The sequence below is a fragment of the Saccopteryx bilineata genome, chromosome 8 (genome assembly GCF_036850765.1).
Source record: "Saccopteryx bilineata isolate mSacBil1 chromosome 8, mSacBil1_pri_phased_curated, whole genome shotgun sequence".
Classification (NCBI taxonomy): domain Eukaryota; kingdom Metazoa; phylum Chordata; class Mammalia; order Chiroptera; family Emballonuridae; genus Saccopteryx; species Saccopteryx bilineata.
Window position 1 is genome coordinate 52,897,725 of NC_089497.1, and position 21,591 is coordinate 52,919,315.

A 21,591-nucleotide genomic window follows, 5' to 3' on the forward strand; every position below is an offset into this window, starting at 1 on the left:
GAAATTCTGGGCTTGCCAGGAGTCAAGGCACATACTAGAAGCAACTATGACTTGATGCTTCCTGTTCCTCTCCCCCTGCCTTTCTCTCTCTCTCCTCTCTCTAAAATCAATAAATTCTTAAAAAAAAAAAAGAGAGCGTCACCCCAAAATGACAAGGCTGTGGGTTTGATCCCTGGTCAGGGCACACATGGAAAATAACCGATAAGTGTACAACTGAGTGAAACAACAGATGGATGCTTTCCTCCCCCCTCCCTTCCTCTCTCTCTCTATAAAAATCAATCAATTAAAAAATTAAGTCTTGGCCAGATAGCTCAGCAGGAGCATCGTCCTGAAGCAAAGAGCACAGAAGTTGCCGGTCAATCTAGGTCAGGGCTCTCTCTTCTCTCTCTCTCTCTCTGAAATAAATAAATAAATAAATAAATAAATAAATATTTTTTCATTTTAGAGAGGAGAAAGAGATAGAGGGAGGAGAGAGAGAGAGAGAGAGAAAAGGGGGGAGGAGAAGGAAGCATCAACCCCCATATGTTCCTTGACCAGGCAAACCCAGAGTTCTGATCAGGCGACCTCAGTGTTCCAGGTCGACGCTTTATCCACTGTGCTACGGCAGGTAGGCGGGAAAGCTATTCCTTACAGCAGGATGCCAACTAATACAGAGAAAAGAGATGACAGAAACAGAGAATCACCATTTGGTAGCCATCACAGAGGCAGTTGACATAGGCAGGAGTCATTCCCACAAAGTACAAATCAACAAAAAGAGGAAAATTCCTCTAGTCCAGAAAGAAAAAAAGAAAGGCATTGTTTACATAGCCAGTGTAGTCTGGCCGGGACTGTGGGTGAAAGGTACTGTTGTGTCAGTGTTGGCTCCCAGACTGGAGGGCTGTGTGCAGGTGACAGGGAGAGTGTCTGAAACTTGAGTATTCAGGGCTGACAGGACATCAAGCACAGACTGTTCTCAAGGTTCAGAAAAAGACGAATGATACTGGGCAGATACATTCAGATGAGCAGGCCCAGGGACAAATGCAGAAAATACCAATAGTTGGGGAACCTGAGTGAGGGGAATAGGAGAGTTTTTTTGTACTGTTCTAGCAACTTCTCTGTAAATTTGAAATTATTTAAAATATCATTTAGGTACTAAGCATCCACTCTGCAGGAAAATACAGCTATCATCTTATTTCTAGATATACTGTTTTTTTTTGTTTGTTTTGTTTTTTTTTTATTTATTCATTATGGTGAGGGGAGAGAGAGTGAGAGAGAGAAGGGGGGAGGAGCAGGAAGCATCAACTCCCATATGTGCCTTGACCAGGCAAGCCCAGGGTTTTGAACCGGCAACCTCAGCGTTTCCAGGTTGACGCCCTATCCACTGCGCCACCACAGGTCAGGCGATATACTGTTTTTGATATGAAGCGTCTGAATCTCTTGGAAGAGGCATGCTGTATCACCACAAAAAGGATAGTCGAATATTTGTAACAAAACATATAAATAAGAGCTTGTTAAGAGAAGATAACTTGAAAAGGAATAATAGATTTAATGCTGACCTTCAGTCTGTATCAACATTACTATTGTCATAGACTGTAAATACCCCTAGGGAAGGACCATAAAATTGCTTTGAAGAGGGGTTAGCTTAGTAATAAAAACAAAATCAAATTCTGAATAAATGCTTTAGATTATGATAATAATAATGATTAAGATAATAACTCCCATTAGTAGGGCTAGTTATTCCTTAAGTATGATAAAAGTAATTATGTGCCATTATATTTCCACCAACTAACTATAAAACAATTTTAATAAGTATAAAAAAAATCCATTTTTATGTGAAAAGTCAATTATATCTATTTTAAACCTTAGGACATAGAAAATAATTCAAAACAGTTGTATAGAAATTTGTCACAAACTTTTTGAAAAGATTAGGTGACATCACAGCTAGTAAATAGCTCACATTAAATGAGCACTTATCAAGTGTCATGTACTTCTAAGTGCTTTATTTAATTAAAAAAACACATTTTTCATTGATCTTAGAGGGAAGAAGGGAGAGAGACAGAAACATGGATCTGTTTCTGTATGTGCCCTGACTGGGGACAGAACTGGCAACCTCTGCTCATTGGGACGTACCCAACTGAACCATCCAGCCAGGGCCTAAGTGCTTTATATGTATTAATCCACCGAGTCCCCAATGCCACCCCATGAGGGGAAACTGGGCCTGGGACACTGGAACAACGGCTTAGGAACTGAAGAAGGGTAGTGGAGCCCCTCAACTGGGACAGCCGAAGTGCGACAGGAGGTTCGAGCAGCCCGTCCTTCCCTGCCTCAGCCCGTACCACCGCATGGCATGCTGTCTGCTCGGCTCTGCTCCTTGTTACGCTGGAAGCCCTGTGAGGGCAGCACCCCTGAATGTCCTTTCTCATGTACTCCAGTGTTGAGCACAATGCCCAGAGCACAGATGAGACTGAAGAAACGTCTGCTGAGTGAGTAAGAATGAATCACTAAATAGACGGTGCCCATGTGCAGTCTGCACCTGCACGCTCTCTGACCTGGCACAGCCTGGGCTGAGGAGGGCAGCTCCCGAGCGCGTGCGGCCAAGGACCTCGGGCTGATGCCTGGCTGTGATCTAGCTGAGGGCTTGGGCTGGAGAGGAGGACAATTCTGACAACTATCCTGGTCTTTTCTATAATTTTATGAAGCTTTTGAACAAAAATGTAACTCATTTAGTTATCTCCTTAAAAGGAATTTACCCTTAGGTAAGAAAGAAATGAAAATTTAACAAATATTGACATGTGGTGCTTTAAAAAAGGATGTTTTGATTAGTATTAGTCTTTCCACATGATAATTCATGATTAATATTTATTAAAAATCCATGATAGGGTAATAGTGAACAAACCAGAAAATACCATTTCTTTTTTTTTCCCCAGTGAAAAACGCAATTTACATTATAAAGACATAGTGACGGTGTTCCTCTTTAAAGAAGAGAAAAATGTACATCTATGTAGATAGAAAAAACATCTACAATGACAAAGAAAACTGGTTTAAAAATTCTTTTTATTACAACACAATAACTAAGAACTATTTTTTGATGTGGTGGTCTAGTTAAGTGTATGGCCTACCAAAACAACTCTTGACCATGAAATCAACTTTTCTGAACATGCACTGAGAAAAAGGTATAAGCATGCAGTCAACAAACAATGCACGATCAATTCTGCATTTATGACAAAGTCAGACATGCAGATCTGAATGCTAAAATGTTCCCATTAGTCCAACTTGAATGTATTCAGCCCATTTCCTGAAAAAACATGAAGGAAGGGTGGTAGGTTTCTCAATAAGCCTATTTAGTTACTACAAGCACCTCTCGCCAATCAGTGCAACTCTGGATCAAACAGAACTCCAGACTCTCCAGCTGCACGTCCTGAGGCAAGGTACAGAATTCTCTGAGTCTCGGCTTCCTCTGGTGGAGGAAGCTGAGATGAGGAAGCTGAGACTCAGGATAAGCAAGTCTGTGGTAGAATTAGAAAAACAAACCGAGCACCTAGCAAAGTACTAGCTATTTAATAAATGGTAGTTATTCCAAGAAAGGAAAAATTCAATTTGACAAATATGTATTAAGTTCCTACTATTTATGCTAACTATTGCTTTGTGCTCAGTACACACTGGTGGCTGGCTTAAACAGCAAGATAATGTTTTGTTTTGCTTTTTGTTAAGAGATGCCATCTCTCCCTCTGCATGAAGGTTAACATATTTCTACCAACTTTGGGATTTGTATGGATCTCACCAGCTGCTATCTTTCCCAAGTTCTGTTTGACCATCTCACTTGCAAAGAGCTTGTGATTAACTGAAAAGTTCTCATGCAACTATTTCCTTCAACGCAACTCAAGCATGAAGATTGCATCAGAATGGGATCATATTTAGTCCCAACTTTGATCATATTGTTTAATAAAGTCTAGGATCACAGCAATAGGTTACTGTGGTCCCATAGGGAGGGCTGGGCATACTCATCCCCTAGTCTGCCCCCAAACCTCCAAATGCAGTATCTCAATGCGCCCACCCAATATTCCTAGAGGGTAGAGGATGGATCGCTGTCATAAATACAGTGGACATGTCAAAAGAACAAGAAACTGGCTAGATATTGTGAAACGTCATGGTTCTTTTTGTTCTATTATAACAGGTTAATAATTGCAAAAACTGGCCCTGGCTGGTTGGCTCAGCGGTAGAGCGTCGGCCTGGCGTACGGGGGACCTGGGTTCGACTCCTGGCCAGGGCACATAGGAGAAGCGCCCATTTGCTTCTCCAACCCCCCCTTCCTCTCTGTCTCTCTCTTCCCCTGCTGCAGTGGAGGCTCCACTGGAGCAAAGATGGCCCGGGCGCTGGGGACGGCTCCTTGGCCTCTGCCCCAGGTGCTGGAGTGGCTCTGGTCGCGGCAGAGCGACGCCCCCGGATGGGCAGAGCATTGCCCCCTGGTGGGCAGAGCGTCACCCCCTGGTGGGCGTGCAGGGTGGATCCCGGTCGGGCGCATGCGGGAGTCTGTCTGACTGTCTCTCCCCGTTTCCAGCTTCAGAAAAATACAAAAAAAAAAAATAATAATAATAATTGCAAAAACTTCAATAAGACAAATAAAATAAAAGCTATATATACCATTTCCTGGAACAAATATATTAACACAGTGGCCCATGATCCTGGTCCACTGATGTTCTCTTTGGATATATAAAAATATTTGATCCCATTTTTAAAATTGGGAGAGTCCACATTAAAAAATCATCCAGGTTTCTGCCTTTTCTTGAAAAATCCAGACTGCATAGCCCTGGACCCATTCAGCAATCACGAGGTCCTGTGAGATGGCGCACGCACCCTCTGCTCACTGTTCTTGAACCTTCTCTTACCCCACCTGTGGGACAGACATCTGTTGCCAGTTGATAACCTCTGCTATCGATGGCAAAGGGCTTCATAAAAGTAATTCTGAAAAACTAAAGTTTGAAAACCTATAAAGTATTATTTAAAAATTGGGTTAGTTTGATTACACTTGGGCCTTTGCTCATTCTTTTCTTTGAGCCAATAACCTCAACAAAGATTTAACCTGATCTAACAAGAGAGCACCGCTGCTGAAGGCAAGAGAGATGTACAGTGGTGGTTACCAAGGGGGGGGGGGAGGGAGGACATGGGAGGGAGGGAGGGAGAGAGTTAGGGGGAGGGGGAGGGGCACAGAGAACTAGATAGAGGGTGACGGAGGACAATCTGACTTTGGGCGAGGGGTTTGCAACATAATTTGATGACAAAATAACCTAGACATGTTTTCTTCGAATATATGTACCCTGATTTATTAATGTCATCCCATTACCATTAATAAAAATTTATTAAAAAAAAAAAAAAAAAGAGATGTACAGTTTTCAAATTTTTTGGTTATTCTGGTAATTTTTTGCCACAGCAAAGTAAGGTAAAAGGGAGAATATGCCAAAACTCAACCTGTTAAAAACAAACATTTATGGTAGCAATCTGAAGAAAACAAAAGTCTTTAATGCATCAAGCTTAATAATTAGTTTCTCTCCCCTCTAAAATGCAAAGCTTACTCTCCGCATGCATCCACACATATATATCAAGTCACGTCTTACAAATTCTTGAAGTGCACCAGGGTTTCACTTCAGACTTGAAAAGGGTCCTCTCTCTGGAAAATGCAGACAACTTAGTGACTTGCTTTATTTTATCCATGAAGCATCACAACCTGTAATGAGAGCTTCCTGACTATACAGGCTCCTTGATATGGGTAAGTAAAAAAGGTTATTGAACCCTCTTCCTGGAACACATTGAAAAATACTTTATACATATTTCACAGGAGCGGCGGGGGGGGGGGGGGTGCGCGTGCACGCACGTGTGTGTGTGTGTGTGTGTGTGTGTGTGTATGTGTGTGTGTGTGTGTGTGTGTGTGTGTGTGATTTCTTCAAAGTTCCTAGGGAAACCAGTTACCAGCTGCGAACCTACTGGTGTTTTTGATATTGATACTCCATAGTCATGCTTAAAAATAAAGTTATCTTGAAAAAGCTACAGTATATAAAGAACTAATTTGGCAAAGAAACAGGTAGTTTAAGAGATAGCTCCTCCTGCCATATGTTAAAAGTTGACAGCCTGACCTGCGGTGGCACAATGGATAAAGTGTCAGCCTGGAACGCTGAGGTTGCTGGTTCACACTTCTGGGCTTGCCCCGTCAAGGAGCACACAGAAAACAATTACAATGAGTTGATGCTCCCTGCTTCTCTCCCCTCCCACTCCCTCCTTCCCTCTAAATATCAATAAATAAAATCTAAAAAAATAAAAAAAGTTGTCAATTATTAATCAGTGCTTTAAAAATGCCACTCATTCTGTGGCATACACCTGTTTAAAAGCAGTTTACAGGTTATGACTTTTAACTTTCCTTGACTTCACTGACATTTTAGCAATGCTCACGATGCATGCCAATCATCTTACTCTTACAATGTGAGATGAGGTCTTTGAGCTCATCGGGATAATGATATTATCATCAGGATAATAATGCTGACTATTCTTCTATGTCATCTTTTAACTCAAATAAGAGAGAGAAGGCCTGTGAAACAGTTTGCAACCAGGGTAAACCTGGGACACGTTACCATGGTGAGCCCACTGCAAGGCCAAGCTGCAGGCTTTCGGCCTCACCAGTAATCAGCTGCCACCACGCAGAGGAGGCTACCATCCACACTGCTCTCACACCTGAAATTAGTATTGTTATAACAATTCAATCTAGGGTACTAAAAATGTCCCCGGACTTAACAAATAAAGCATACCATATAAATTTATATACCATATAAACTGGCTTTGACTTTTTGGTTTCTTTAAAAAATCATACAGTCATGTATATATGAGACAAAATATATCAAAACCTAACTAACTGAAATCAAGAGAATGATAAATATTACACTGAACACTGAACTTCTACAGCTGCACTGTCCAATATGGTAACCTCCAATCCATATGGCTATTTAGAATAAAATAAAATGAAATTACAAATTCAGTTCCTCAATTACACTAACTTCATTTCAGGATTCAGTGTGTGTTCACATATAGCAAGGAGGTCCTGTATCGAACAATACAGACACAGAATATTGCCACCACTGTGGAAAGTTCTAGTGGATGGTTCTGGGAGACAAAACACCCAATTTAGAAAAATCTGGGAAGCAACAAGGTTCATCACTGCATAGTCCCAAAACATTATTTTTTTGGCTTGAATTAAATAGTTTAAATAAGCATCTAAATTCATTTCACTTTCAAACCATGGATGAAAACTGGTTTGAATGCCAGAATTCACTTCCGGGTAATTCACCACTGACAATACAACCTGACAGCACAGGTCTGTGACACAGCCTGGTTTCCCAATGGTATTTTTTAAATCCAGCTGATGACAAATAATCAAAGCTGAAATCATATAGGCTCCCAGCCTGTAAATCTCTTGTGCTTACGTGGCAAACTATTTCGTAACCAAGATAATTCTTTTTTCTTCCTTCACTCTCATTCCTTTTCCACAGTAGTTTCCTTAGGTCAAAACTCAAGCATTTTTGTTAATCTCAGGACTACAAGCAACCAGATCTGGCTTTAACCAGGCTTCCTACTATTTGTAAGTAGTAGCAATACATGAAGATAATACCCAATAGAACAGAAATGTCTTATACTTAAAGAGAATGTGTTCTAACAAGAAACTTCTTTGTTGGAAATTTCATTAGAAAAAATAGGAATAATGTAGAGACCCTACTGATGCATCCAAAATGTCAATTAAATGGGGAGACAAGCATAATATTGAAAAACACTGAGCTATAAACTGCACTGGAAAACCCAAGATCTGGACATTCTGGAGCAATGGGAGCAGAAGAAGTCAACAGTGCTCAAGCCTGAATGGACAAGCAGCCTCCGGGACAGCCTAGACGGGGCAGGCCGGGGGGCCTGGCCCTGCCGCCCCCACCGAGTGACATTCCCCCAAATGAAGACAACTGTGCAGTGTTCCAGGGAGTTTGCAAGGTGCAACTGCTCTCTCTCATCAAGGAACTGACAATCGGACTGCGGATGTCAGACTTAGCCCGTGGGGTGAGAGAGCAAAAGCAAAGGTGCTAAGAAGCTTCTGAAGGGTATTGGTGGGGCAGGGTCACCACCGGGAGGCAGCCCAGAGGAGCCGAGGATTAACATGAAAGGCAAATGACACCACTTTCCTGATTTTGTTAAGCCTGGAACCTAGTCAACTAGTATTGACAGAAAGTCTGTAGGAAGTGGTGGTAGAGTTGGTTTGCATGGTTTAAGATGTCCATTGTTTTTGTTTTTTAACATAACTGACTCAATCATCAGAGAACAGCACCATCAGTATGTAATACATTTTGAATGAAATGGCACCAGCGGAGCTTTTCAAGGGTTACAAAAGAACTAAGACAACGGGAGCAAGGAGCAGCATGATGTCAGAGAGAACCTGCAGTGACCTAAAGGATCTAAATATTTTTTAGTATTTTGAAATGAAGTCTTTATACACAGCTAAAGAAAATATTGGAAAGGGACAGGCAGAAAAACAAACAGTAAGAGCAGATAATCTGATTTTGCCCAAATCATCTATGCTAAGGACAGGCAATGGCAAAATGCACCATTGGCTATGAGGGAAGTAACTATTTAAGAGTCATTGTTAAGAGACGAAGAAAGTGACATTAAAGTACTGCAGCGTTCGTCTAAGTCGAGTTAGGAGTTGTCTCAAGTTTGACAGTGCCTGATTAATAATGAAATAATGAGGTTCTACCTTTAAGAGAGATGCTGATTTTAAAAGTGAAACTGATGCAAATCCACCTACAGAAATATTTAAAATAGAAAGTAAGGAAATAGCTGGAATAGGGTGGAGAATTTTAGACATTCAGCATCCAAGGGGCCAAAAGCCACTGACTGTATCCCAACGGCCTTGGCTAACGGAGACGGGAGGCCACTGTGGAGAGGGCAGCGGCAGGCAGACTTCTGGTGCAAGCACAGCACCTGAGGAGGACGACGCGCCCCAGACCCAGCGCCTCAGCTCCTATCTGACTAATGAGGACCAGAGGCCCTTCCTGCCTCACTGAATGCCGTGTTCATGAATGCCCATTAGGGACAAGGAGCACGTCCAGCCCCAGGAAACTAACAAGAAAAGCACCCTCAGGAGGTGGCAAAAGCAGCACACTGTGATCCCAGCTGGCAGACCCAGGAAAACCTGCAATGCAGCCAGAACAGGAAAGGAGTGTGAGAGTTAGAATATTACTTTACTTTAGCTTCTACAGACTGAAAAAGAAGAAGAAAAAACCAATTAAGCTAGACAAGGATGCCCACTCTTCTCTACTCTTATTCAACACAGTACTGGAAGTCCTAGCTAGAGAGATCAGACAAGAGAAAGAAATAAAAGGCATCCATATTGAGAAGAAGTAAAGATATCATTTTCTGCAAATAACATGATCCTGTATATAGAAGACCCCAAAGACTGCACCAAAAAACTATTATAAACAATAAATACAGTCAAGTTGCAGGATACAAAATCAATGTACAAAAGCCTACTGCTTTCCTATATGCAACAATGAAACTTCAGAAAATGAATTTTTAAAAGAATTCCTTTTACAATTGCAACAACAACAAAAAATTACCTAGGAATAAACTTAACAAAGGATGTGAAGAACCTACATACTGAAAATTACAAAGCATTACTCAAAGAAATTGAAAAAGATTCAATGAAATGTAAACAGATTCCATGTTCATGGATTGTAAGAATCAACACAGTTAAGATGGCCATATTACCCAAAAGAATATACAAGTTTAATGCAATCTCCATTGAAACCCTAATGCTATTTATTTATTTATTTAGAGTTAGTGGGGGTAGGGAGTGCGGATGGGGGGACAGACAGACAGACAGGAAAGGAGAGAGATGAGAAGCATCAACTCATAGTTGTGGCATCTTAGTTGTTCATTGATTGCTTTCTCATTTGTGTCCTGACAGGCGCGGAGGGAGGACGGCTCCAGCTGGGCCAGTGATCCCTGGCTAAAGCCAGCAACCATAGGGTCATGTCTATGATCCCACGCTCAAGCTGGTGACCCAGTGCTCAAGCGGGTAACCTTGGGGTTTCGAACCTGGGTCTGTTGCATCCCAGTATAAAGCTCTATCCATCATGCCACCGCTTGGTCAAGCCCTAATGTCATTATTTACCGAAATAGAACAAAAAAATTACCAGATTTTTGCCTGACCTGTGGTGGCACAGAGGATTAAGTGTCTACCTGAAATGCTGAGGTTATTGGTTCGAAACTCTAAGTTTGCCCAGTCAAGGCACATACGGGAAGCAACCACTACGAGTTGGTGCCCCCCCCACTTTCTCTCTCTCCTCTAAGTTCAATAAATAAAATCTTAAAAATAAAATCCCACCAGATTTGTATGCAACCATAAAAGACCCCAAATAGCCAAAACAAACCTGAGAAAAAAGAATGGAGTCAGAGTTATCACACTACCTGACTTCAACTTATACTATAGAGCCATGATAACCAAAACAGCATGGTATTGGCAGAAAAACAGACATACAGACCACTGGAACAGAATCAAGGGCCCAGAAATAAAACCACATATAAATGGATAAGTCATCTTTGAAAACAGAGCCAAAAACATACAATGGAGAAAAAAAAAACCTTCTTCAATAAAAGGTGCTGGGAAAATTGGAAAGCCACTTACAAAAGAATAAAACTTGACTACAGTAATTAATAATTCAAAATTAATTCAAAATGGATTAATTCAAAATGGATCAAAGACCTAATTATAAGATCTGAAACAATAAATTACATAGAAGAAAACATAGTACGAAACTTATGAACCTTGACCGGAGAGAACATTTTATGAATTTGATCCCAAAGGCAAGTAAAGGCAAAAATAAATGAATGGGACTATGTCAAACTAAACAATTTCTGCACAGCAAAAGATACTGACAACAAAACAAAAAGGCAGTAAGCAAATGAGAGATGATATTCACAAATAACAGCTCCAATAAGGGGTTAATATCCAAAATATCAAAGAACTCACAAACCTTACCAACAAAGAAGTAAACAATCTGATTTAAAAATGGGGAGAGGACCTGAACAGACACTTCTCCCAAGAAGACATACAAATGGCCAACAGATATATGAAAAGATGTTCATCTTAGCTATCTCTTAGAGGAATGCAAATCAAAACCATGAGATACCACCTCACCCCTATTAGATTGGCTATTATCAACAAGACAGATGAAAAAGGAACCCTCATTCACTGCTGGTGGGACTGCAAATTAGTACAACCACTATGAAAGAAAGTATGGTGGTTCCTCAAAAAATTAAGAATAGAACTACCATATGACCCAGCAATTCCTGTACTAGGTATCTACTCAAAAAACTTGGAAACATTGGTAAGTAAAGACACATGCAACCCCCTGTTCATCACAGCATTATTCATGGTGGCCAAGACATGGAAACAACCAAAGTTTCCCTCAACAGAGGATTGGATAAGGAAGATGTGATACATATAGACAATGGAATGCTACTCAGCCATAAGAAATGTGACATACTGACATTTATGACAACATGCATGGACCTTGAGAACAGTATACTAAGTAAAATAAGTAAGTCAGAAAAAGCTAAGAACTATATGATTTCACACATAGGTGGGATTAAACCTGAGACTCATGAACATAGATAAAAGTGAAGTGGTATCGGGGGAGGAGTGGGGGGATGAGAGCAGGGGAGACGGGAGTAAAGAGAGACAAATACATGGCGATGGAAAATGATTTGACTTTGGGTGGTGGGCACACAATGCAATCAACAGTTCAAATGCTATAGAAATTTTCACATGAAACCTGTGTACATACTCTTATTGATCAATGTCATTCCATTAAATTTAATTTCTAAACTGAAAAACAACTTAAGCTATATCTATTAAGGAAGTAGCATTCCTTCTGAAGCAAAGCTACTTTATAAGGGATTTCAGAAGCTGAAATCAGCAAAAACTGCCATGCTAAAGACCTTACTGCTCCCTGTTCTCCAAGTATCTGTATCACTTTTTCTTTTTTTAGAGAGAGAAAAATAGAGAGAGAGAGAGAGAGAGAGAGAGAGACAGATAGAGACAGACAGGGACGAACAGGAAAGAAGAGAGATGAGAAACATCAACTCATAGTTGAGGCACCTTAGTTGTTCATTGATTGCTACCTCTCTCATATGTGCCTTGACCGGGGGTTCCAGACGAGCCAGTGACCCCTTGCTCAAGTCAGTGACCTTGGGATTCAACCAGTGACCTTTGGGCTCACGCCAGCAACCATAGGGTCACGGCTATGATCTCATGCCAGTGGTGGAATTGTTTATTATTTCATGTATTTAATACTTAAATAAGGACAATAAAAGAGGCATACAAAACTAGATTATAAGAAAGAGTTTTAAAATATTAATGAAAAAATATTAAATACTTGACAAAAAACAATAAAACTGTTATTTAAGATATTTACATATTGCTTTTTGATTAGCATCCTCACTTGCAATTTTTTCCACCTATGGACAGAATGAATATTACTATAGATGCTTAGAATATTCTGTTGTACAGATTAAAGTTAAAAAAGAGTAAGGAATTTAAGTTTGTGATTTCCACAGCGGGTGGCTGCCCAGGTGCTCAACTTAGAACTCTAATTACAAGTGCCATTTTAACAACCGGTTCACTGAACTCAACATAAAATCAGGTATCAGTTCTGCTGAACTGGTACAAACTGACTGAATCCCACCACTGCTCCTTGCTCAAGCCGGGGACCCTGTGCTCAAGCAGGAATTTTGAACCTGGGTCCTCAATGTCCCAGGCTGACACTCTTATCTACTGCACCACCACTTGTCAGGCTGTATTTGTCTCACTTAATCTTCACAAAAACTCTGTGATATTGTTATAAAGTACTGCACCCCAGATTCTGAAAGGCACTATACACCTCATTTCATTGAGTTCACGTAGAGACACCCAGTTCAGGTGAATTTTGAAGTTTTATAAGAGGAGATTTATTAAATATGCTGGCCGCATATGGCTGACACGGGGCATCAGGCCCAAATCGTGCAGTCCACAAAATAGTTCAGGGGCTGTTTACATACCCTTGCTCACATACAGGAGGGGGAGAGCTTGACATCATGGTACCAGCTGGTAACATTTGTTTAGGGGATACACAGAAACATTAACATTTACAAGGTAACACAATCAAAGATGTTTACAAATCTTTTAGGGTTCCTCTTCCCTCACTAGCCTAGAGGTATTTTACCCTCAAGATTCCAGGAAGGGGGAGGAACTACAATCCATGAAAGGTGGTATGTAAATTATGCCTCCTATTGAAAGAGAAGAAGTTTCTAGGCTAACCTTTATTTTATTAATAGATTTAAAACTGAATGACCCATTGTTGTTGCAAGCCAGAAACTTATATATTCTTCTCCCTCCCCTCCCTAAAGGAGGGACAGGACAGGAAAGCCTGATAGGAAAGCCTGACCTTTCCTCCCAGAATATCAATATCAATTTTCCGCTTTTTGGTATCTTACAACAATATAAGCAGGTCAGATATAGTATTACCATTTTATAGATGAGAAAAATAAAACTCAGAAAAGTAAAGTGCTGTCCTAAGCCACAGGATGTCAAAATCAGCAATTATTAACCCCTCACATAGGTTATGGATACTGAGTTAAAATTCCATAGAGCATAATAAAATGTTTCAAGGAAGGTGACATTTCTTGAGAAGTCCCAGGAAGAGAGATGCTTGCACAGTATTTCCTTAGGTGGAAATATCCTCCTATACAACCTGCCTGGTTGCTCTGGCCAGGCAACATGAAGCACGTGCCCAGGATAGAGCTCTTCCTAGCAACCCAGCCCCCAAAGTGAAGCAGCGGGATTCCTTATGCCCTCTTTTAAAAACAAATGAAATACAATAATACAGTGCACAGATGACATGTTATAGAATTTACGTGCACCTGAAATTTGTATAATTTTGTTAACCAGTGTCACCTCAATGAATTCAACAGAAAGGAAAAAAAATAAAAAATAAAAAAACAAACAAATGAAAGGTAGTTTTGCTTCTACAATGCTTTGTTTTCAAGTCTTCCTCTGCCTTCACGGTGGGGCCCTGAGGCTTCTACTTACACGCACATGAGCCTCAATTCAGCAGGTGCTAGATTTTGGAGAAGGCACCAGAAAATACACAGTACCTTTAATGAGCAGTATAAGAGAACTCTAAAGCTTTTGTTCTTCAAGAATAAACTATGGCTCTTGGGCTTAAAAAACGATGGTGAGATTTGCTTAGGATTCAAATAAATTAAGTAGAAATGGGAAGTAAAATCAAGAAAAGGGTCAAAACATAAAGTATCTTAGAGCATTTTTCAAACCTTAGAATTCATAAAATTATCTGAGGAGCTTAATAACAATGATTCTCTGGCTCTACCAAGTGTGGGGTGGGGCCTGGAATGTGCAGTTTTATAAGCTTTATGGGTAGCTCTGTTCCAAATAGTCCATAAACCCCATATGAAAAATAGTCTTGGAACTTTCATGGAAAAAGGCCAATTAATTGCAGGAATTCATCGCACAGTCACTAGAGCACGAAAACAACAACAACAACAAAAACACACGCAAATAGGCAAAATTTTGCAGATGAACACCTAGGGCCAACTGATGTGTACAATTCATGTATAAACGATTCTGCCAGAGAATCATATCTCCATATGCACAAGGCATGGTAACTGGTGAAGAAGAAACGTGCTTCCGGACCCGAAATGGGTGTTCAACTCTGCACGGGATAAAGCATGGCTAGCACATGGAAGTAAGGATGCACTTACATCACATTTATAAAGGGTGAGAAGGAAACTGATGCAGCAGGAGGTCAACTCTGCCATTTACTGTGTGACAGTCACTTTGCCTTTCTAGCTTCCAAACTTCAAGTGGAAGAGCCTACAACCTATCTCAACTGTGAAGACTGAATGATCAGCATAAATTTTTTTTTTTTGTATTTTTCTGAAGCTGGAAAAGGGAGGCAGTCAGACTCCCACATGCACCCGACCAGAATCCACCCAGCATGCCCACCAGGGGGCGTAGCTCTGTTGCACCAGAGCCACTCTAGCACCTGAGGCAGAGGCCATGGAGCCATCCCCAGTGCCCTGGCCATCTTTCCATCTTTGCTCCAATGGAGCCTTGGCTGCGGGGGGGGGGGGGGGGGGGGGGGACAGAGAGGAAGGAGAGGGGGAGGGGTGGAGAAGCAGATGGGCGCTTCTCCTGTGTGCCCTGGCCCCAGGAATCGAACTCGGGACTTCCGCACGCCAGGCTGACGCTCTACCACTGAGCCAACCGGCCAGGGCCTGAATGATCAGCATAAATTTTAATAAAGCCCTCTGTAAACTACACTGCATCCAACAAATAAAAATCAGTGTAATGACAAATTATCGGAAACTTCCTTAGACGACAATTACCAGCTTTTTGTATCGTGTTGAGAAGTTAGCAGGAATGGCAGATTAAGTATCACAGTCCAGTCGCATGCCAAACAGAAAAACAGCTGACTGGTGAAATTAGGATTATTCACAGAACCTTCCTGAGGAATACTAGAAAACATCCCTTTCTCCAGTATTGACAAAGGGTGAGGAAGAAAGGAGAGCGGCTCAGCATGCAGGGTATAGCTCTACTCCTAGTACAGCACAGCTGCACTTGGGCTGAAGCCACAGTGGGAGCCAGGCAACTTCCTTCCGAACTACTGCTCATGGAGGCTCTTAAAACTCAGGACAGAATTTGGGGTAGCTTCTTCAAAGATGGCTGGACCAGGAGAAGGAACAGTGGCCTACTTGTGTGTCTAGAAATCGGAGGCTTGGCTTAGCTACTTTTGGACAAGGAAGAATATGTACCCTGTGAAGTGTTGGTTTTTTTTTTGTTTTTTTTTTAATAATTTTATTTTTTTAATGGGGTGACATCAATAAATCAGGATACATATATTCAAAGATAACAAGTCCAGGTTATCTTGTCGTTCAATTATGTTGCATACCCACCACCCAAAGTCAGATTGTCCTCTGTCACCTTCTATCTTGTTTTCTTTGTGCCCCTTCCCACCCCCTTTCCCTCTCCCATTCCCCCCTCCCCCCCAAAGTGTTGGTTTTTGGAGGGGGATAGGGTCGTAGTGAACGTGGCATTTCCCACTGCAGTTCCCTTTGAAAACGTCAATCTTACTTTACTTCAATGTGAAGAGAATGAACAGACTCAAACAGCGGGTAAGCAGACTGAACGCCCGCAGGGCCCAGTGCAGTAGCGGCTGCGGGCAGCACGGCCAAGGGGAGGAGGAGCCAGTGCACTGCGGGCAGCACGGCCGAGGGGAGGAGGAGCCAGTGCACGTCCAGAAGGCAGGTGTGAGAACTGGACAGGAAGGAGGTCAGCTAGAACTGCTGACTCCCTCTGCATCTCCCGCCCCCCACTCCAAGCTGCTTGTTTCTGTCAGCAACTTTACTTTGCTCATATATAGAAACAGTTTCTTTAAAAGGATAATATTGGGAAGGTTTTGTTACCTTAGGTCAAGAAAAAGTTTTTGAACATAGAGATGACATTTTTTCCCCTTTAATATCCTGCCAATCGAGATGTCACACTAGCTGATGGGTAGGTCCTTACAGGTCATAAAAAAAAAATCATCTGATCACCTTTTAGTTCTATAGTGTACATGGTGACATTTATGGGACTAGCATTCCATAGGTAGAGAATTAAAATGACAAGTGAGGAGTGCCTGTTAAAAGGAAAACTACCTCAATTATGAAAATAGTAGTGCCCAGTCCTCAAAGGTATACAGGCCATACCTTAACACATCATGTACACTTACAGAAAACCAGAATGAGCATGGAAAACGTGAGCTGGCCAAGAGAGTAGAGCAAGAGTCCCAATCCACAAGCGACGCTGTGGACCTGAACAGTTCTTACTCACTTTAGAAGGGACTGTGCCGTAAACAGAAACCGAGAATGAATGTGAAGTTGTAGGAAAAGAATTTGATGAGAAAGTGAGATGTATTTTACTAAGCAGCTGTTGTCAGTTTCCACAGTTATGTGGTTCCCATCATTAAAGTAAATATAGCTGCATATAAGAAAAATGAAGATATTTTAAAGATGTTTCAATAATCAAAAGAATGGAATTTAATAAGGAAGTTGTGTAATGTTGTATAGAACAAACTGAATTATAGCTAATGTGAAACTCTAAGGCAGGACAATAGCATTTGTCTAAAGGAAGGGGCCGAGGAATACGGGACAGACACCAGACAGCCTCTGGAACACCACAGAAATGGGCTCCTCAAGTCAGCCAATGACTCAGGGGGGTGCACAATGACGCAGGACGTCTGTCAAAGGAAAGGGAAATGAGAAGCAAAGAACTGTGACCCTGGAACAGCAGGAACTTTGAATCCTACTTATATATGAATGAAGTCCTAATCAGTAGGGTATATGTAGAAGTGTCACCAGAGATGGTAGAAAGACAGTAAAATTTACTGTACCACATTTTTAGGCAACGATATATCAATAATAGTAGAAATTGTTTGGTCACAGAGAAATAATTTTGAAAATGCAAATGTAACAGAATATAATTTAAATTACTGCAAAGCTCAAATATGATACCACCCGCTAAGTGTCAAGTCTACCCATCTGTCAGGCAGCGTGGTTTTTGAGGACAATGGCCAGCTTCACGTATCTGTAATCTAGGCACATTCAGTAGCCTTTTAAGCCAAGCATTCTTAATGATCTGCCAGGAAATCCTGGTAAATGTCACTAACAGTAATATGGCAAAAAGAATTGCTTGTCCTAAATTGTAAGCATTTATTCCTTGCTATCCTGCTTGCCAGAGGGTCAATAAGCAGTGCAGTGGTCACTGAAGCCGAGAGAGAAGCAGAGGCATGAATGACCCATCACCTGGCGCATTAGAACCGGGACAATTAATATTTGACTGGATTGGCAAAGAGGTTACATGCTCCATAGTGGACAGTACTATGCCTTCACATACCTACCACTTAATTACTGAAAGTACATAATGACTTATTTAAGAATGTAAATGAGTGACTATTAGAAAGAAATAGGTCACTTGAGACTATTGAGAAGTTAAGACTTTGAATTATTTTTTAAAATGAAAAGGAAATAGTGTATACATGAAAGAGAGCAAGAAATAGAGATGAAAATGATGATCTGTAGGAAGAGTTTCATAATGAAAGAAGAGGATAGATGTACAAGTAACCTTTCCTCGCTCCATGAACAAAGGGCAATACGCCACATTTGGATTTATTTGCCTGGTTGTTTTTTAAGTGTTTTTTTTTAACCCTTTGAGTAGTATAAATGCTCATGTATGTCCTCATGCCTCCTGACCATCCAGAGTACGATCATACATGTACGATTGCAACATTAAAAAAAAGGCAAATGTAGCCCTGGCCGGTTGGCTCAGCGGTAGAGCGTCGGCCTAGCGTGAGGAGGACCCGGGTTTGATTCCCGGCCAGGGCACATAGGAGAAGCGCCCATTTGCTTCTCCACCCCTCCGCCGCGCCTTCCTCTCTGTCTCTCTCTTCCCCTCCCACAGCCAAGGCTCCATTGGAGCAAAGATGGCCCAGGCACTGGGGATGGCTCTATGGCCTCTGCCCCAGGCGCTAGAGTGGCTCTGGTCGCAACATGGCGACGCCCAGGATGGGCAGAGCATCGCCCCCTGGTGGGCAGAGCGTAGCCCCATGGTGGGCGTGCCGGGTGGATCCCGGTCGGGCGCATGCGGGAGTCTGTCTGACTGTCTCTCCCTGTTTCCAGCTTCAGAAAAATGCAAAAAAAAAAAAAAAAAAAAAAAGGCAAATGTAGGCCCTGGCCAGTTGGCTCAGCAGTAGAGCATCAGCCCAGCGTGTGGAAGTCCCAGATTTGATTCCTGGCCAGGGCACACAGGAGAAGCGCCCATCTGCTTCTCCACCCCTCCCCCTCTCCTTACTCTCTATCTCTCTCTTCCCCCTCCTGCAGCCGAGGCTCCATTGGAGCAAAGTTGGCCCAGGCGCTGAGGATGGCTCCATGGCCTCTGCCTCAGGCGCTAGAATGGCTCCAGCCACACCATTGTGGCAACACCCCAGATGGGCAGAGCATCGCCCCCTGGTGGGTATGCCGGGTGGATCCTGGTTGGATGCATGCGGGAGTCTGTCTGACTGCCTCCCTGCTTCTAACTATGGAAAAATCCAAAAAAAAAAAAAAAAAAGGCAAATGATTTTCTTCTTGTTTCCATAAATTGGTTATCAAACAAACATGATTTAAGTTAATATAACTATAACTGGAACTAATTTCATTTTTTTAAAAAACTCACTCCCGGGGGTGAGTGAACATGAAAAAAACTCACTACTCAAAGGGTTAAATGTGATCACTCAAAAAAAATAAAAAAGGATGTGATTGTTTTATATTCTTCCTGCAGAGAAAATCCAGACATCTTCAAAGGAATGAAATGAGCTTTAAAAAAGTTTGTACATCTGCCAATTCCATATGAATTTAATAACTTAGCTTAATCAACCCTGGTTAAAATCTCATCAGTCATGTGTATTTTTCTATTGTCTATATCATATGACAATAAAAAGTTTAAAAAGACTAGGTTAAAATACAAATAAAACTCAAATAAATGCCCCCCATAACAACAAAAAAATTTTTTTGGCTATATAATTAGTTTTTATTATTTATTTATTTATTTACTTTTACCAAAACAAAATGTTTTGACAGAGATTTTGGAAGAACAGAGGGCAAAGAAAATACCAGAATAATGCTAATGGATAAGTGCATTTCATGAGCCCCAAAGAATCCAATAATGCCAGTAATTGGTTTTTGGGACTGAAAATGAATCCTCATGGTGGCCACAGGTACTTTATCTCAAGGTGACATTAGCAAGAAATAAGTGACTTTTAGCCTGATGGTGGTGCAATGGAGAGAGCATCAACCTGCAATGCTCAGGACCCAGGTTCGAAACGCCAAGGTCATTGGTTTGAGCATGGGATCATAGACACAACACCATGATCACTGGCTTGAGCAAGGGGTCACTGGCTTGGTTGACCCCCCCCCCCCCCCGTCAAAGCACATATGAGAAGCAATCAATGAACAACTGAGGTGCCATAACTATGAGTTGGTGCTTATCTCTTCTTCCTTCCTGTCTGTTTGTCTCTGTTCCTCTCTTTTCTCTCTCTCTCAAAAAAAAGTGATTTTTAAAAAGCAAAAAATATACAAGAAAATAAACCCCTTTCCCAATACCAGAAAATGAAAGCTCAGTTGTAATTTTACATCTATGGTAATAATGGCTTTCTTCCCCAGTTCTTACAAGGAATATCCCTGGGAATATCCCGGCCCCTAGCAGAGAACATTCACCTCCCACATCCACTAGACTCAGCACTTTGGGAATTCCATTAATCCTGAAGGGCTGGGTAGAAGCAAGTTTGTTTCTCCTGGTTCTATAAAGATCAGATTGTTCTGTACAGAAAACATTTTGAAGGCTGCCAAAAGGGAGGGGTTTCAGGGGCTCGGTGAACAAGGTGAAGGGATTAAGTACAAACTGGCAGTTACAGAACAGTCCTGGGGATGTGAAGTACAGCACAGGGGAGAGTCAGTAATACTGTGATAACTGCATACGGAGTCAGGTGGGTACTAGACTTATCAGGATGAGCATTTCTTTTTTTTTCCCCCAGAGACAGAGAGAGTGTCAGAGAGAGGGATAGATAGGGACAGACAGACAGGAACAGAGAGAGATGAGAAGCATCAATCATCAGCTTTTCGTTGCCACACCTTAGTTGTTCATTGATTGCTTTCTCATATGTGCCTTGACCGGGGGGCTACAGCAGACCGAGTAACCCCTTGCTCAAGCCAGTGATTTTGGGTCCAAGCTGGTGAGTCTTGCTCAACCCAGATGAGCCCACGCTCAAGCTGGCGACCTTAGGGTCTCAAACCTGGGTCCTCTGCATCCCAGTCCGACGCTCTATCCACTGTGCCACTGCCTGGTCAGGCTCATTTCTTAAGTTATATAAATGTCTAATTACTATGCTGTACACCTGAAACTAATAATATTAATTGAAAATTAAAATATTATTAAAAAATAAAAGGACTGGACTGTTCGGGGAATGAATTAATGTTGCCCACTCTCACAACAGTCTACCTGTTAGGTGCAGTTGTCTAGATTTTAGTGTGCTGGATACAAATAGGATACCAGAGAATCAAACTGATTTGCAGGCTACATCCACACCATCCAAATCTCCATGGCAGCGAAGACTTCAGAACTGTATCATTAATCAGTCTTCTCCTTAACATTGTGTATTTGGGGTATGTTTCCAATTAATAACCCAATTCCTACAGTGAATATGAATTTTATCTGGGCTATACTGATGCGACATGAAATTCCATCTTTAGCTATAATGCACATGTGAGAAAAGAAAAGTTGACTATAGCATATGTTAGTGCTAATATTATTTATTTTAGTTTTAGCTACATAAACACTTACCTCTTTGACACTATGTGTTACTGCCCATATTAGAAAAACTCTTGACATCACCTGGAAAGAAGTCAGGACAACAGAAGATGGAACAATTCCTGAAAGAAATTTTAGGATAGGTAAATAGA

General features: G+C 41.5%; 1 protein-coding gene across 1 annotated transcript in view; it reads right to left on the reverse strand.

Annotated features, from left to right (window-relative positions):
- HACD2 (3-hydroxyacyl-CoA dehydratase 2) overlaps positions 1–21,591 on the reverse strand; it is a 112,815-nt gene that overhangs the window by 18,403 nt on the left and 72,821 nt on the right. Inside the window, exon 4 of the mRNA XM_066241169.1 lies at positions 21,473–21,561. Within this exon, the coding sequence (XP_066097266.1) occupies positions 21,473–21,561 (89 nt within the window). The remainder of the gene's footprint in view (positions 1–21,472; positions 21,562–21,591) is intronic.